This window comes from Accipiter gentilis, chromosome 5 (assembly GCF_929443795.1).
Source record: "Accipiter gentilis chromosome 5, bAccGen1.1, whole genome shotgun sequence".
NCBI classification, from domain to species: Eukaryota; Metazoa; Chordata; class Aves; order Accipitriformes; family Accipitridae; genus Astur; species Astur gentilis.
The window spans coordinates 39366553-39384864 of NC_064884.1; the positions used below are offsets into that span (position 1 = coordinate 39366553).

An 18312-nucleotide genomic window follows, 5' to 3' on the forward strand; every position below is an offset into this window, starting at 1 on the left:
AGTTACTAGCTTTAAAAGTTGTTTTGATAAACCTCCACAAGTGTTCTATAGTAAATCTAAATTCATTGCCCAGCAAGCCCCCAGGAATAAACATCTCTCTATTGCTATACAAATACCTGACGCGCTGCACGAAGATACTTCTGAGTGTCCTCAATGAACCCACTTGAACTGAATTAGTATAATTGTAACAAGTCTGTTGTCACTTCCCCACCCCAATCACCAAAACCTAATGCCACGGTTACACCCAGTTACTATAAATCCTTCAAAAACTCACACACATTTCTCCTCCCACACCTATCACTGAATTGTGTCTTTTTAATTTCCTAACCCTTGTTCCTCATCAACACAATCATCTCTTTTGCTTTCACTCCCCATACTTATTTAATGAAAAATGAAATGAAACTGTTGCATTTTGGGAGTGAGGACCCAATACCCTGTAAAAGAGCTCCCTTCTGTTAGCTGAACAACCAAAGCAGCACACAAAACATTCTAACTTTGCATTAACAAAAATGTAAGAAAGTTACTCTATTGCTCAGTGTTACTCAGCAATTTCAACTGGATAAAGATAAACCTCTTTTTCTGCAAACCAAAGATTCACAATCATCACTTATGGGTATCTCTGCATAATGCAGGTTGGAAGAAAGAATAAAGTAATTTAGCTCAGCACTGCAGCTAAGCAACATGAGTCTGGGGTAAGGTGCTGTCTCCAAAGGGCTTGAAAGATGCCTCTAGTGTTAAAACTGAAAAGACTTCTTGTAGCTTAAAGATCCATAAAATATGCGTTACAATATAGAAACACAATTTCTTTTTCAGCATATTCAAACGTGTTATTAAGACAACTTGACTCACAATTCTAACAATGGATGGTATATAAATCCCAGAGAGGCTGCAGAAGCATAATGATCGAGAAGAATGGCCCTACTCTGCTAAACTAGAAGTCCATCTACTCAAGTTCACTGCCTGTGACAATGGCTAGTGAGAGCTTATTATAGAAGTATGAAGCAACTCTGCTATACAAAAAGGAGAGAGAGCACAGACTATAGATGCACGGAGTATACTTACTCCGGTATGTCCTCAGAGCAATCAGATGCTTATGAATTTTCTCAGCTGGAGGCTGCATCAGGATCATAGTATGTAGCAGCTCTTGATGAAGTATTTCTTCCTTGGAATGTGTCTAATCACTTTTTGAACCCATTTACATTTTTAACATCTAAAATATGTTATGCTAATGAGTTCACAATTTAGGCACGGGTTGTGTAAAAAGGGACGCCCTGTTGTTTCAAATCTGTAGCCAATTCGTTTTGCTGGGTGCCCTTCAGTTCTTCTGTCATGAAAAAGGTGAATCTATCAACTGCCTTCATCATGCCAGTCATAATTATAAAACTTCTGCTACAGTTCAGGTCTTTTGCAGAATGAAGAATGCCACTCTGTTTGGTAGCAGCATAATAAAAGTCATAACTGTGTAAAGATAACAAACAAGGCAAGCTTCATAAAGAGGTAATAATGTTATCAGGAGTGAGGGTCTTTTTGTGGCTGAATTGAACTAGACGCACTAGCCAGTGCAAAAAATTCAGACCTTGCTAACCTCCCTCCACCGCAACAAGCAGAGCAGCCCCCTACAAAAGAACACAAGATCTACGGATACTAAACGAGCATCCTTCAATGTCATATATTTAGTTCAATAGACGTATATGTCTTCATGGAATTTATAATGAACAGAAACTCAATACTACTGTTGAGAAAGGATTATTCTTTAAACAACTAATTCTCTTTTAGCTTCTCAGTCATGATGCTTAAAGAAGACAAGTCCTCCAAATAAAACTTATACTTATTATTGACTCAACACTAGTTGACACTGGGTTTATAACCCATTATAATTTCCCCCAAAAACTCCTTATACCTGTGCTTTAAGTGTTTCACAGAAAAAAAAGACCCATCCCTCTCAGACCCACAGAAGATTACAATCTACAATCTCCTCCTGTTCCATAACTGATAGTCACTTATTTCACTCAAATTGTCTAGATGATTAAAATAATTAAATGTAATTAAACTCAGTCTGCTGTTATCCAAGGACATTCTCCATTGACAAAGTCAGGTTAAGTGGTTCCTCCAATCCTCACACGCTGCCAGCCAAAGAGTTCACTGCCCCCCTCAGCTGTGCTGATAGAACTGTCAGCTTGTCACATATCGGATCAACAAAAAGATCTACGTTTAAAAAAATACTTACTTCCTTCCTTGCTTGTTTTTCAGACTTTCAGAAATACAGATCATAGACCTCTACACATCTGGTCATCTTTCCTCTTCTATGTAACCTGAGGTGACATTACCTGTACAGAACATCTGAACTTCAAATTAATCACAAATTTCCACAATGACTTAATGATGTTTCCTGTTTGGTTGTATTTGGCTGAACTATCTATCTGTTGCTAAGCTCTAATGGCTGATTTTCCCACTATGTTCCCAGCATCTCTCCTTGAGCTGCATCAGCTAATTCAGGCTAGGCCTAAAGAAACAGAGGAAATAGGGCTGGAGACTGGGCTTGAACATCACTAGTACCTGATTAACTGTTTGCACCCACAGCATGGCTTGGACCTTGCCAATTTGCACTTTCCCAAAACAACATTTGGGCTCAGATGAGAGGACTAGCAGCTGCCAAGGACCACTCCAGGAGGTAGTTTGGATGCAACATCTTGTTTGGGAGGGAGGAAAAAGTAGTTTAGGCTTGTAGATGTGACTTGTGCCATACAACTTGGCCTCAGAGGCAAAGATCAGTCAAAACTGATTTTTATCCGATACTTTATTCTTCAATTACTCAGCTTTATGAGATTCTTTTGAGCCTCTATACATCTGGTTTTAATTTTCAGCGCGCCTGAAACTTTTATCATCCTAGTACGCATCTATTATTCCAGAGAGCTTATGAAAATAAAAATCCCTCTCAGACTACTGATGACCTCTGTAGTGAAAATTGTCTAAAAATTCCTATAGTTTACTTCCCAGTTTTTAGCAAGTTAGTAATCTATAGGAAGACTTTTTCTCTAATACCTGCATCTTTGAATATCATTGAACAAAGTTAATCTCAAAGCTCTGTGGTTTTGTTTGGGGGTTGTTTTTTTATTATCTGAAACTTGAGTACACATTTTGAACCAAATAATTTCCATCTAGGTGCTTAATAATATCTTCAAAGTATTTGAGTAATATCTGTGACATGTCTTCCTTCAACAAAAGTCTATGGCAGCTAAACAGAGGTAGCAGCATCCATTTATGTGCAACACACATCTCCCCCTCCTATAACATACTTAAACAAGTATCATCACCTGAAGCAGTAAGTTTGGGAATGTATATATACATATATACGCTTGCTTGCTTGCTTTTTATTCCAAAACTGAAGATCCCGCGTACAAGAGGGAAACAATCCGAAAACAAGGAGCAGCAGGGCCAGAAAACAGTAAGGAGGACTGTCATGCATAGGAGGGAAGTGGTTTTGTATTACATACAACACTAGTGAACCCTTTATTGCAATACTATCTCTCTTATACTGCCCACCCTTTATAGAAGACATTGATAATCTGTAAAGGTTCAAAATGTAAACTGATGAGAAACAGTAAGAAAACTGGGAAACCTGTTTCTCAGTAAGATACTAAAAGAAGCTCCATGCCCTAATTTACTTGAAAGATTGAGAAATGACAAAAATCACAGTTTTTTTCCTTTCTAATATAGCTAGCAGATACAGGCAGAAAATGATTCTGTGAAGCAAGGCTTATAAATAAGCAAAAGCACTATTTTTGAGTAGACAGAAAAAAAACCCATAAAAACTCTTAACAAAGACAAAACTCTAACAAAGACACAACAACCATCAGTTTAAGTACATGTTGAGAATAATTGCTCTAGATATAATGTGATTAACACAATTAGTTTAAGAGAGAACTCAGACCAAGCAGTGACATCTACTTCCTAAGGCCAAATATCTCATCATTAAAGGATTACCCTCTGCAAATCTCTGACCATTTAAACAATTCTAAATATGCAGGAGAGCTCCAGAAAAAAAGAAAAATCACTTCCTTCACCCGACCCACTAAAAAACCAAAATTTTCAGACAATAAACTCTCCCATACTTCATCAAATTCAAAGAAAACAATCTAGATACATATTCAACTAAGGTACCAGGCTTTTTTTTGCAGTTGTTTTGAGTTTGCTAGTGATAGCCATTCAAATAACAAAGAATAAAATCAGTAACCGCTTCAAAATCAAGACACATACTGAACAAAAAAACATCATCACCACTCAAGACATCAGTATTATCTACCAAGATGCCACTGATCAGTATTTTTGTCCTATCAGTACATAAAAACAATTCCTGATCTATCTGACCTATATATCCTTTCCACTAACCTTTTCTTCTGCCCAAAGGAACAGCCTGACAACACAACAGAGAGGAACTTTTTCCACTAACTCCTCCTCAATATTTTCAGAGTCAAAATGAACCCACATCTAAGCTCTCTCTCTTCTGATTACCTTAGGGAAAACAATAAAAACCCCACTGAACTGGACACACAGGAAAGAAACAATTTCACAATTGGAAAGAAACAATGGCACAATTATACTGATTGTTTCAGGAAATGATGCAGTGATAAAATAATTTTTAAAAGCAATGGCACCATGCAACAGTCTCCCCAGAAATCAGCTCTAAAATTATTCTGTACCTGTTACAGATGTATGCCATTTTCAGCATCTGGACTAAACCAGCATTCCCATGTAGAGCTCTACCACAGCTCTGGGAAGTGTCATTACTTCATCTGTCTGCCTCTGAAATACTGATAAACTTTCTAGACACATGAAAAATGGCAACTGTAAACTACTCCATACAAAAGTCTACCAATCAGTTTTATCTCTGGAAGTAAGGAGTATACCAAATACACAGAGGAACAGGGTCTATGCAGTCAAGCCCCCAGATATTATTGCAACTTTTCTGAGAAAAACATTCACAATAAAGACAACTTTTATCAGTCTGTATATTATCCCAGAAAAGTAGCACCTGTTGGTTTCATAACAGTTACAGTGGTTCAGACCCACAAGACCACGTAGCCCAACATCTTGTCTCCAACTGGCCATTAGCAGACTCCGAGGGAAGAGTAGGAACAGGGCAAGCAATTATGCCACTTGTAATGGGGGGAATGGGACCAGAGGATTCATCCATTCTGTCTTCTTTCGAGGAAAAAAAACTCCAGAAAGGCATCAAAATACGTAAATGCTGGGGTTGGTAATAAGAAGCATTAAGAGCTACTACTATGGTGTCAATGGTGCAAGTCACACATTACCCAAATCATTCCCACATTCACTCTTGCTTTTTGGCAAGTATTTGTTGCCTGCTTGGATGTAACGAACATAAGCACAGCAGGGCTGCATCAGAATGAAACAGCATGTCTGCAGCATCAATGAAATATTTAGTCAGCCTAACTATAAATCAAGGAGGTCGTTAATATGCTGCCACATCGGTTCCTCTTGCCTAGTTTGGGGAGATGTCAGAATTGCAGCCTGCTCTGGAGTATTGCAACACTGATAGTCTCCATCTTCTGAGTATCCTTTACCTATGCTGCTACAACTGCTACCCTACGCTACAGAACAGCTATTTCTGATTAGATAGTATGGAAATGCACAGTCCTCAAAAAAATACCAAATCAAGCAGAGGCTCCATTTTTTTCCCCCCTTATAATTCTGGCAGCAAGCTGACATATATTTCGCATACATATACTCTTCCTGCTTACATTTATCTTTTTCATATATTCTATCCCAGTTATAGAAATGCATGTTAGCCATTCTCTCACATATTTAACTACGTTAGTCAGAGTGCAAATAACATTCCTCAACATGGCATCCTTTAAAACCAAAAATTAATTACCTATTTAAAAGAGCAAATAAAGGAATAACCATGATTTATTGTAGAAACGCATACTTCAGTATTGCTTGACAATAAATACTTCAGTACAGACTTGCTCCCTCAATAGAGCCACACATCAGCATCTCTGCAAAACTCACTACTTTCTCTCTCGCAGGAATGTAGCAAACCTTAAAGCACATTATGATAATAGCTTACTATCTGAAACTGCAGCACCAGAAAAGAAACAATCTTCAGTCTATTTAGGATCACAGAACTTTTTTTTTTTACATTTTAATGATGCAGCTTAGCACAATTTTACTTTTAGTATTAGCCTTGAAGGACTAGTAAACAAATTCTCTCTCTGCATATAGGCTCAATGTCTGGGTATGACGAAGTCTTTTGCTACAGATCCTGTTCCTCCAATCCCTTCCCTAGTACAGAAGAGAAGACTAAAAGAAAAAAAGACTCTTTGTCTAATGATCGGTGCTGGTTTTGGCTGGGATAGAGTTAATTTTCTTTCCAGCAGCTGGTATAGCGCTGTATTTTGGAATTAGAATGGGAATAATGTTGATAACATGCTGATGTTTTATCTGTTGCTGAGCAGCGCTCATACAGAGCCAAGGGCTTTTCTGCTCCTCAGCCCACCCCACCAGCGAGGAGGCTGGGGGGGCACAAGGAGTTGGGGGGACGGGACACACAGATGGGACAGCTGACCCCAACTGACCCAAGGGTTAGTCCAGACCATATGGCATCACGCTCAGCATATAAAGCTGGGGGAAAGAGAAGGAAGGGGGGACATTCAGAGTGATGGCGTTTGTCTGCCCAAGTCCCCGTTAGGCGTGATGGAGCTCTGCTTTCCTGGGGATGGCTGAACACCTGCCTGCCCACGGGAAGTGGGGAATGAATTCCTTGGTTTGCTTTGCTTGTGTGCGTGGCTTTTGCTTTCCCTATTAAACTGTCTTTATCCCAGCCCACGGGTTTTCTCACTTTTACCCTCCCGATTCTCCCCCGGGTCCCGTCGCGGGGGCAGCGAGCGAGCGGCTGGGTAGGGCTGAGCTGCCGGCTGGGGTTACACCGGGACAAGACCACAGAAGGTATCAGGCTTAAACAAGCTAACTCAGGCACCAGAACCACTTCAGTCACCGAAACCTGCAGCTCAGCACAGACTATAAAGAAAAAGAAACATGTTTAACTAAGCTGCTCCGAGCTCTCTCCTTTCTATGCTCAATGAGCTCACTGAAGGCTATCATAGTTATTGCTAAAGCATATATAGATATAAAGTACATTGGGAAGACCTAAAGGAACATGTGGGCGAGAGAATTTACACAGATGTCTTTCCTCGTGAAGCCTACTCAATTTTCTACCGAAGGGAAGCTACAGTGATATTCCAAATGGCTAGAATGAGTGTATCCAGAGATGACTGCTTCCAGTCCTCTGCCAAATTTAAAGCCAAACAGTGCACCAAATCCGATGGCCATCTTTGCCCACTTCTAGGGCCCGTAGCAGAAAAGGAGAAAAAGGTGAAAAGGAAAATGGATGAGCTGAAGAAAGGACAGAATTGGGGCTTAGTCTGAATTCTGAACCCACACACAGTTGCATACTTGCTTCACAAGAAACACCACAAGAATGAGAAAATCGTGCATTTAAATGACTAATGAACTACATTTTATACTGCAGTCAGCCAGACTGCTTACAGTAATTACATAAAAGTAGCAATGAATACACTCTGATTTATTGTGTAATGATAAATAAAAAAGAAGAAAAAGTACTTTGAATGTTCACAGATGTCCTTTAACTGAAACAACCAAATACAGTCATTTAATCATTTGCATCATATTAGCAACAGCATATCTATCAAATAGCAGTTATTTAACACTGGCAGGAAATTAATGGATACAGGAAAGCACAACAGGAAAAAATCAACAGTCCATAAAACAATATATGTAAGATTGCTTAAAAAGTCATTTCATGATTCTGTTTAAAAAAGTCCTGTAAGGAAATATCAGAAAATGCTAAATATTTTGGTCACATTACATAATACATTCTCTTCTTGCTTGAATATACAGCAGGTTACAGCACAGTATTACATTATGAAGGCTGTAAATGGAAATATTAGTATTTGGATGGCAATACCTTGGACTAACCCTAAGAAAATCAATCCTGTTGTTCTTCAAAGCCCAGGAAAAATTATTTGATATCTTCTTGAGGACTATACATCCTGAATAAACATTACAGCAATATCACACCAACATTATATTAAGCAATTAATTTTCTAATTTCTTCACTTTTTTTTATTTTTTAAACACGTCTATTATGAAATTTTGGGTTCCTGTAAATGCAGTAAGTCCACTGCACTTAACAGACAGTAACTCTGACTGTGTATTATCAGTATCATACTGTGTACTGAATGTAGTAGTATTCTATATACAATTTTCCATTTAAAATCTTTTTAGAGCTGTATTTAAGAATTACTTAACAACAGCATTTGTATGGTACCAAAGCACCTTAAGTTCCCACTATACATAGCTTTACATGGTTTTGGCAAATATTGCTGGAAGAAAATAATGTATAAAGCTGTTGTTGATGTGTCCAGATTCAGCAGTAATTAAGCACATGATCATGCACTTTGACAAACATGAGGGCCATCCCCTTAGGGAAGTGATAACTTCGCTCCCACAGAGTGAGAGGTGATATAGGCAGCTTTCCATGTAGAAATTCTGTGTCAGTACAGTTTGTCCTTTCTTCCTATACAAAAACACCATTAAAAAATTAGGAAAGACACCTCTGAAATTCAGCATCAGCAGCATAAAAGACATGAAACTGGTTTATAATCAATGCGCTTAGCCTGTTCTTACTGTTGTGGCAGTGAAGTTTCGAATAATATAATTAAGGTTGGAGTTTGTAAATATTTTTCCAAGAAATCTGTTGGGAGATGAGGATCTATACAGCAGAGTCTAAAACTTCCCTAAGTCTTATGGGTCTTGCTACAATCACGTTACTTTTGCTTGAATGATATGGAAGAGGACAAATGGAAGGTCTCTTTTGAGTTCTGAGAGTATTATATCTAGGCATCTGGGAAAGAAAAGATCTCCTTCTGGCAGATTAACTCTTAAAGTACATTGGAAAAATCTCCTTCCATCAAGATGTACCTTTAATAAATCATTAAAGTAAGATCATGTATCCTATTGGTATAACTTACACTAGCACTTCAATAAGATTAGATATATGAGCAAAGGCACTTTTTACTGTATCTATATGAAGATGTTTTTCTGATGTATAAACTTCATAAAACATCCCATGACGGCATAAAGCATGAAGTACAGACCAGACCTCACACTACAAGTAGTAGGCTTAATCTGTAAAAAAGTTTCTTACATAGGTAATATGAAAACAACTTTGAAGAAGAGTTAAAATGAACCCAAAAATATCTAATCAGTTCCCTCAATCAAGACACCCTCTTACTTGGTTAATTTTTACTTGCAAAAACCAATCAAAAGAAGCAGCCCAGTTTGTGCTCCAATTTAATTCAGAGTCCTGCCTAACTCAGCCATGATCTGGATATGAAAAATTTAATACTCAAGTGTTAGTTTATTACAAATAGAGTTGTTTGGAAAGGCTGTGTGCAACAATACAAAACCTGGGTGTGTTTTGAGCATGTATTTTATTGATTAGATAATAGTCAGGGTTCAAAAAGTTGCAGTGTATACCCAAATAGCAGTATGAGCAGCATTCCTTCCCAGTGCTGCCTTTGCAGGTTTTCTCCAATATATTAAATAAATAAATAAATAATTCTTATAATCCCAGGTATATCACCATTAACCTGTCATGAGCAACTTTCAATCTAACATTTACTGTGATAGACACAAGACTTTCCTGGTACACACTGATGACACAACTCATGATATTTGGGGATGTAGTTATACCTTAAACACTGCAGTATTTATGCATTGCCTCCCTTTTTAATACTTTGGGTTTAAAAAAAAACAAAAACCACCTAAAGTAACTAATTCAGTGAATCTCAGTCACAGATAAACTTTCGTTCATTTAAGTCCAAATCAGAGATTTCATTTTACGTTCATGCTAATGAAATTCCGATAAACTACCCTGGCTGCAGGCCCATTGACTTCTGGCTGAAAAGTACACACAGCTGGATGCCTGTAAATCAGGCAGGACACAATTTCTGCATATAGGTTAATGACTGTTCTGCGTCACCAACATATCAGAGTACAGACACTAAGCCAGAGATCTCAAAACAGCATTTTGCCTGCCTGGCAACTTTCTCATAAAAAGAAAGCTTATATTCCTGTCTGTATCACATTACATGATGAGAAGCAAGAGGGATAGAGGGAAAATTATACTCCTATTGATGTAAAGTGACTTAGGCTACATATTCCCTTTGAGTCACCACAGATCCATGCTGAGACCAAAAGAATCAGTTCCATCTTCTCCTTCTCATTTCTCACTGCCACCATTACGCAGGCAGTAGGATTTGTACATACATAACACTGTCATGGTTTAATCCCAGCCAGCAACTAAGCACCATGCAGCCGCTTGCTCGCTCACACCCCAGCCAGTGGTATGGGGAGAAGAATAAAAACAAAAGTAAAACTTGTGGGTTGAGATAAGAGCAATTTAATAAGTAAAGTAAAATAAAATAGCATAATAATAATAACAACAACAACAATAAAGAATATAATAAAAATAAAATAAAAAATAAAACCCAAGAAAGACAAGTGATGCACAATGCAATTGCTCACCACCCACTGACCAATGCCTGAGCAGCGATCTGTGCCTCCTGACCAACTCCCCCAAGTTTATACAGTGAGCATGACGTCCTATGGTATGGAATAATCCCTTTGGCTAGTTTGGGTCAGCTGTCCTGGCCATGCTCCCTCCTAGGTTCTTACATACCTGCTTGCTGGCAGAGCATGGGAAACTGAAAAATTCTTGACTTAGGATAAGCGCTACTTAGCAACAACTAAAACATCAGTGTGTTATCAACATTATTCTCACACTAAATCCAAAACACACTGTACCAGCCACTAAGAAGAAAATTAACTCTACCTCAGCCAAATCAGGACAAACACGAACTGAGTAAATCATCTAGCAAGCTGCTTTGCTAAATATGTTGCATTCTTGCAAATTAAGATGCTTTGTTATCAGATACTGATTAGCCTTGAAGATAAAGGCTATAGCCATATAAAATGTATCTGTTTCATTCTATAAACAAAATACATTCAAATTATTCTTTTTGACTTGGTAAGTGTAGTTTTAAATCTTGTTCTTCTTATTTTCACCTAAAAATCTAACACTAAGAAAGCCTTATCTGCATAACTGCCTTTAGTGTAATAAATAAGGCCACCTTAAAGATCACTGGCAGCAAAAAGGAAGTAGCATGGGGCAGAAAGACCCACTTGACAATAACAGATACAAAGCTGAATGATAACGATAGCACAACGATTGCTTGACACTTAATTCAACAGTTTGGGGAGAGTTAGCCACGAAACGGAAGTTTTAAAGTTTAAGAAAACGATGGACAAATCACACTGTTGCAGCTATTCATGTTAAAACTTCACTAAGGCAATGGTCAGCAGTTACTTTGCTTTTGTGGTGGCTAAAAAAATGTTATGAGCATTTTCACAAAAGTGTATTTTCGGGTCATGCTCCCAAAAAAAGGGAAACTTTGAGCAACTGGTAATGAATTCCACTTCGCGATACAAGATTCTTGAAGATGAAATGTTATTCAAAGCATTCACTCAGTTCTAGCATCAAGAACCTCGACCCAGACTATAAACTGTATTTCAAACAAGCAATGATTTCTTATAGGGATTTCAAACACCTTAGAGAAAAATCATCCTTTTCACAGGAACATAGCACTTTAAAATAAGTAGTATTTGCTTCTGGTAACATCAAAGTGTTTTTTCTCTTCTGTCTACAAAAAGCATTATCAGGACTTATTTACTTGATTCATAACACTTTTTCTGATTGCATCTGTGGATTATAACGATAGCCATCCTGCAGTGCTGTAGTTTGTAAACCACAAAAAGTAGTAAACAGGTGGTCTATTGCTACATACCTTTACACTTCCATTAGGTAACGTCTTTACACCAACAAAAATGTACTAGCACCTTAGTATCAGATATATATAGTCATCACCACCAAAAATCTGGTTTGATATAGCCTTTTCTGTCCCTTGCCAACCATTTCCTTTTTCTATACTGGTGCAGAAAACACTCAGCTATCTTCTAGGAAGTAGCAATAGCCCCTCTATTTAAAATGGGAATTATCACCAGAATTTAAAGCCCAAGCACCTTTAGAAGTCAGCTGCAGAGCAACGCACATGCAGAGTAAAATCACTGTTTCTTTCCTCACCTTCTTGGTAATCTCCTCTTTTGCATTTTACCTGGTATATTCCAAATCATTGTTAGAATTCCATGATTCTTATATATGCACACAATCTCACAAAATTTAAGATCAATACAAAATTTACAATCATTGTCAAACCAGGCCAAGTCATAAGGAACAGTTTTCTGGCCCTAGTAAGTGAGGGATTATACCTAAAGCAACCCAACAGAAATACCTTCAGAATTCAACACACTGCTTTATAATCTCTGTGTCAATGTTCGTACCTAAAATTGACTTAATACATGCTGCAGGTAGGAACTTTTGAGATGGTGTATCCAATATTTTACTGAGGTTTACATTCTGCACACACTGCATAATTTAATTTCTAAACTTACCGATTTTAGATCCAAGACCAAATTATGTTCTCAAAACATACACCAATATAACAGATATTATGGGTTGGTGGAACAGTATTTGCAACTCAAAATGGGTAAACTGAACCTACAAAACAAATAACAATATATTCCAAAATAGAAATGCCAGAAGGCTGAAAATATGTTTAAAAATTGTTAACCTCTTTTGCCTTTCAAAAAGTGGTGCAACCTAGACATAAAAATTATAACAGTCAAGTTTTACCAAAACTAGGTTTCCTCTTTAAATCTAAGAATAAGAACTAAGCTGTTCAAAGTTAAATATTAACTGCAAATAAAAAGGACTTACCTTCCTGTCTGTTATTTTTCCTTTTTAGCCATTTTTCCACAGTTTCCGCACTTACGCTTTCTGACACAAACTCATCCAGTACCTGGGGGTGAAGAGAAAGATAGGCCTTCACTTTTTCATCCGTTAAACCTGAAAGAGAGAATATTAATTGATTACATTATTGGTATGAAATTCCTTGTATGAAACAATACCTAGACACCAGCAATGATCAATATTCTCTTGTCTAACACACTGATTGATTACAGGCCTATTTAAATAGTCTCCTCCCAGACAGAACAGCATCCAGTCTAAAAAATGAGCCGTCATATAGAAAATAGTAGAAGCAAAGCATATACATGCAAGATACCACGTACAAAATGTCCCCTTCAGGAGTACACGTAAACATTACCTGGGAGAAATGTCCAGGAAGGAAATTATGACTCTAAAATTACTTATTTCCAAGATATGCAAGATGATACATTGACAAAGGAACAGGGTGGAAGGAGATAGAAGAAAGAGAACTGGTATTTCTTGTAGAGCATCAAATTCAGTATTCTCACTGCAAGTGGCAGCAAAAGCATCAAAAACTATTACGCAACACCAAAATCACATCCACGTTTCCACTGCCTTAGTAATTCAGTTATCAAAATAAAAGTGATTGTAGACAAAAGGCCTTCAGAGTATCTGCAATAAAAAGAAAAGTCGGGCGCACATTTTGGAAAAAGAAGCAAAATTCAGAATCTCAGTTCCTTGACACAATCATAAAGAGATTCCCAAATTCACATAACTACAATCTGATCATACTCTTCACAAATCCCCCGAACAAACCCCCCTGGCCACAGGGAGGTGACCCCCAGCGGGCCGAGGCTTTCCGAGGGAGGGCAGGACAGAAGCACGCCCATCCCCAGGGACTCGGCTCCGGGCTGCCGCAAAGGGAGCATAAAAGCCTTAATGAGATCTGAGGGGAAGAGGAGTAACAACCACTGTAATGGCTCTAAATACACCTTCTCCTCTTGTGTTGTGCGTATATAAATGTAATTGTAAATTCTCCACAGCAAGCAGCCTAGGTTCAGCAGAAGAGGAACTCCCCTCCGAACAATGCTGACCTCTTTCGGAGAGTATTCATGCTATAAAATAAGATCAATTTTTCCTCTTTTATGCTTCACACAGTATCAGAACATGCTGAAAACAGCTATAGGGTAATTTAAACGCTAGTCAACGACTGTAACCTTTAAAATGTCTTACAAATGTTTCCCATGAAAGCCTTCAGGAAGCAATACCAGAACACAAACCAAGAACTCCCGCCTGCAGAGCGCCAGCCACACATGCCACTCTCCCCACACCATTCCCACCACAGCACTTCCCATCACCCCAAACCTCGTTTGAAATACCCTTTTCTTCTTAATCCATGCAGGCAGCAGTTCCTGGTGGATATCATAGCCTCAACTAACAATGCTCCCGCTTACAGGCAAGAATGTCCAGATCTGGATCACTTGAATTAAGAGAGCTAATCGAGCGCCCCGATTTTCATTAGTAAAGAAGAAAAGGTTCTTCCTAAATCAGTAAGAGCAGGAGATGACCAGCAAGGGGGGGGAGACAAAGAAAACCCCACGACTTAGATTGTTTAACCTTAGGCAATACTTTGTAAATTTAGATCTTAACACACCTATAAAGAAGAACGTGTGCCACATGAATGAAAAGATTTTTCAGCCAATACAGGTATCACCTCACATACTGACTGATCAGACTAATTAATAACATTTTGTAATTTGCTTAACTAAGAAAAATTTAATACCTTGAAAAAATAAGTCTCTCTAATTTCATAGTAATAGAACTTGAAAAGAAAATGTGTTTGCAGAATCATTCATAAAGACTATAGCATTTTGAAGATTTACCAGAGTTAACCATCAGAAAGTCAAAAAAATTTATCTGCCTTTTAAGTTCTGGATGAAAAATGATCCATACAGGTTTGTCAAAAAATACCTGCTACTTCCCCATTGTCTTTAGACTGCAAACACTTTTTGCTTCTAGTAAGAAACTAGGAACTGAAAAGTTTGTAAAATAAGCAACTGAAATTCTACAAGGGTTGATTTGTGTTTTCAGTGAAAATAACCAACTTTCTTATGCGTGCAGTCTGTATTCCTTGACTTCAATGGAAATACTTTCTCGATTCATAACTTTATGGGTGGCGGGTTTTAATATACACATCAAAATTCAATGAAATGTCAATTTGAAATAAGACTTTAGTCTACATGTCACAAGTTTAATTTCCATTCCAGATATCCGCAATTTCATCAACCTGGGGGTGAAAACTCTGCTTTAACCTTATATAAAAAAGTGATTCATGGAGCTGATAGAAGAAATCCTACAATAGTCTTTAAATTATCCTCCTTTATTTCACTAAAGGCATCTGTGCAGATGTGCTGCTTCAATGTCAGATTTGTAGATGGGCGCGCAAGCAGAACAGAACTTACAACTACATTTGCAGAGTTAAAAAGGAGTAACTTAAATCTACTTTCTACATAGATTAAAGCAGGCTTATTGGTCCTCCTAATTTTTAAGTCTACTGTGTCAAAAAACGGATGCTACAATCATACACACAAAACCCACAGCCAAAACCAGCAAGAACACACTGTAACTTCACAAAACATAACATTAATAGAAAGTAGCCTTTTAGAAGAAGCTTAAAGGTTTTGTGTTTTATGTGTATCAAGGCAAAAGAGGGTTGTAAAGAAGCTTGAATGTAAGAGCATTTTACAGCTGTGCATAAACAATTATTTTATGGCATTTATAAAACCTTCTACTTTGTAAGATGTACATAAGAATAAGATTTTTACATAAGAATATGCATAGGTTCAATGATGGACACGCTTGCTGTCCTGAATATGCACATGTTCCTGAAAACACCTAGTACATATATTTTTGTTAAATATTATCAACATCTCTATTGAACTGTTGTAATCTTTTAATTCTGAAACACGCAAAAAAATTATTTGAAAATTCAGAGGCAATGATTAATAACATTTGAATAAACAGGACAACAATACTGACACCCAAACTCAGGAACTAAAAGTTTGTCGTGCCAATCAGATATCATTTACAGGATTAGAAACAAACAAACAAAACACAAGCCAATGCTGGTTATTAATTTTTCTGTTACTAACGTATTGGTCTTAAGTATTTAAGGCAGCAAATTCTTCTACATGTATTCACACTAGAAATATTTCTCCACTGCTCCTTTCTTCTCCCCTTACTATGGGACCTGTAGACTACCAGAGAGAGTAGTCCAATGTCTACTAAATCCACAGCACTCTCTACACAACAGGGAGCTTCCCATCACCTCCAGTGATGCCAGGACCTCTCTCATTCTTCTTCATCAGTTCTTGAGTGGAGCATAAAGTATATACATCAATAGTGTCTAACAAAGAAAAAGGTAGCGGCGCACACATTCGTAACTGTGATGGTCTATAGGCTTTCTCACAAGTAGCCCAAACAAAAGCTCCCCCCACTTCTTTTCATGCATCCCCAGAAAGCATTGCCTCTTCCATCTGGAACCTGTCTGTCCTCCGACAGAGCTGTGACAGTTATCGAGAGGGAACATAACCTGGGAGGGCTGAATTCTGGCCAACAGCCTAGCATGCAGCAGGCCAGAAAGCACAGAAAGACTGCAACGACCCTAAAGCTTCTGGGATTTAAAGGAAGAATCTGGCATTTGGGTTGAATGTCCGTTCATTCCATGTATGTACTGGAGTTTGTTGTCCTGAGTCATACGTATATCCTGTTTAATTAAAAACACCACGCACCCCAAACCACCTTTCTCCCTTGTATTCTTATCTCAAAGTGATAAGCCCGTATTTCCATGCTGGTATCTTTCTGGCGCAATTTGTTATTGCCATGTTTTATGCACTCATTAACTGTTTGTTCTGGACTTGGGATTATGTAATGAAAAAGATAATAAAAATATCATGCAAAAGGACACATGTATCAGACAAGCTCTTCCTTTTTTCATTTCCCTCTGATAGGTAAAGAAACATCTCAGGCTGCCTACCGCTTGCGCTAGCTCAGCAACTCCTCACTTCCTGACCGGCGCAGCCATTTAGGTTCTCTGTGTAGATCTTGCTTTGAAATGTTCTCTTTGGCCATGCCATCTGCTTTTAAAAGTTCATTTGTATGCACAGAAAACATTAATCAAGGTTGGTTTGGTTTCATTTTTTCCATTTCTTGGCTACCCCTGCCTGAACAGTAAGTGGAAACACAGCTTTTCAATAAATGCTGGGTTTTAAGCAAGTGTTTCACCTTATTGTGTATCTCTTTTATTGTAGGGTAGGATGATATAAAATTGGCAAAGCTCGATACCAAGCAGAGGGCACAAGACAGCCTGTCCCCCCAACATCACCCAAGAGACAATTCCTTGATCAGTGAAAGGCCTTTTTACTGCCAGAGGGAAGGATCTTTCTGGCAGGACATTCATTCTGGGACATTAGGAGTGGAAAGGGTGAGTCAAATGATGGAAAAGAAACAATTGTATTTAGTTATAGTATTTCTATAAACTGATGTATTGGTGCACTCTACCAAATAAACAATAGCCCTGGTTTTCCATTTTACATATGCCTGAGGCTCGAGCTGTTCATCTAATTTGGCACAGCTCCTGCCAGCCTATCAAAATTTTGGTTTTGTGTTTTGGGGTTGGGGTTTGGGGTTTTTGGTGGTAGTGTTGGTGGGGTTTTTTTAAATAATTCCTTGGCTTTCAATGAAGCACGTATGAGAGTGTTTTGGCATTGGTGGGGGTTTTTTCCCTATACAAATTACGAGAAATAGTTCCTTTTCCACTGAAATTAATAGCAAAAATATATATAGTTGAAGACAGAATTATGGGTGGATTTCTTCCCTTTCTTATTTTAGTAAACCAACTAAATACAAATATTGCTACCAAATATCACAGTCCAGTAATTTCAACATAAACTAGAAAGCCAAACGTTTGTGATAGTCTGGCTCAACAAATAACTATCTTTTCAGTGGTCCTATGATTAATACTTAAAAAATTGGCTTCATTTCACTAAGGAAAAAAAATAAACCTTTATCTGAAGATAATTTAGCAAGCTTAGTAAAGCCATTTAAAGAGGAATAGTTATTCATGTAGATTATGAACCTCCACAAGAAACTATCTTTTCTTTTTATTTATTTCAACAGTGTGCCAGGACTAGATCATTTAAGCTTCAAAAGCATAATTAGGACTTTGAATGGTTTTGTTAGTACTTATACTAAAAGCCAAACAAAAACAAAAACCCCAGCACCACCACCTTCCAATATACCTGTATTTCTGTCTCTCATACAAAGCCAGCGTGTGTACTGCAGCCTGCTGATTTAGCGATTGCCTGGCCTGCTCGAGCCTG

The 18312-nt window shown here is 37.9% G+C and overlaps 1 protein-coding gene across 1 annotated transcript in view; it reads right to left on the bottom strand.

Moving 5' to 3' along the window:
• Window positions 1-18312, bottom strand: part of PDE10A (phosphodiesterase 10A) — a 189003-nt gene that overhangs the window by 95030 nt on the left and 75661 nt on the right. Inside the window, exon 2 of the mRNA XM_049800957.1 lies at window positions 12941-13069. Coding sequence (XP_049656914.1) covers window positions 12941-13069 — 129 coding nt within the window. The remainder of the gene's footprint in view (window positions 1-12940; window positions 13070-18312) is intronic.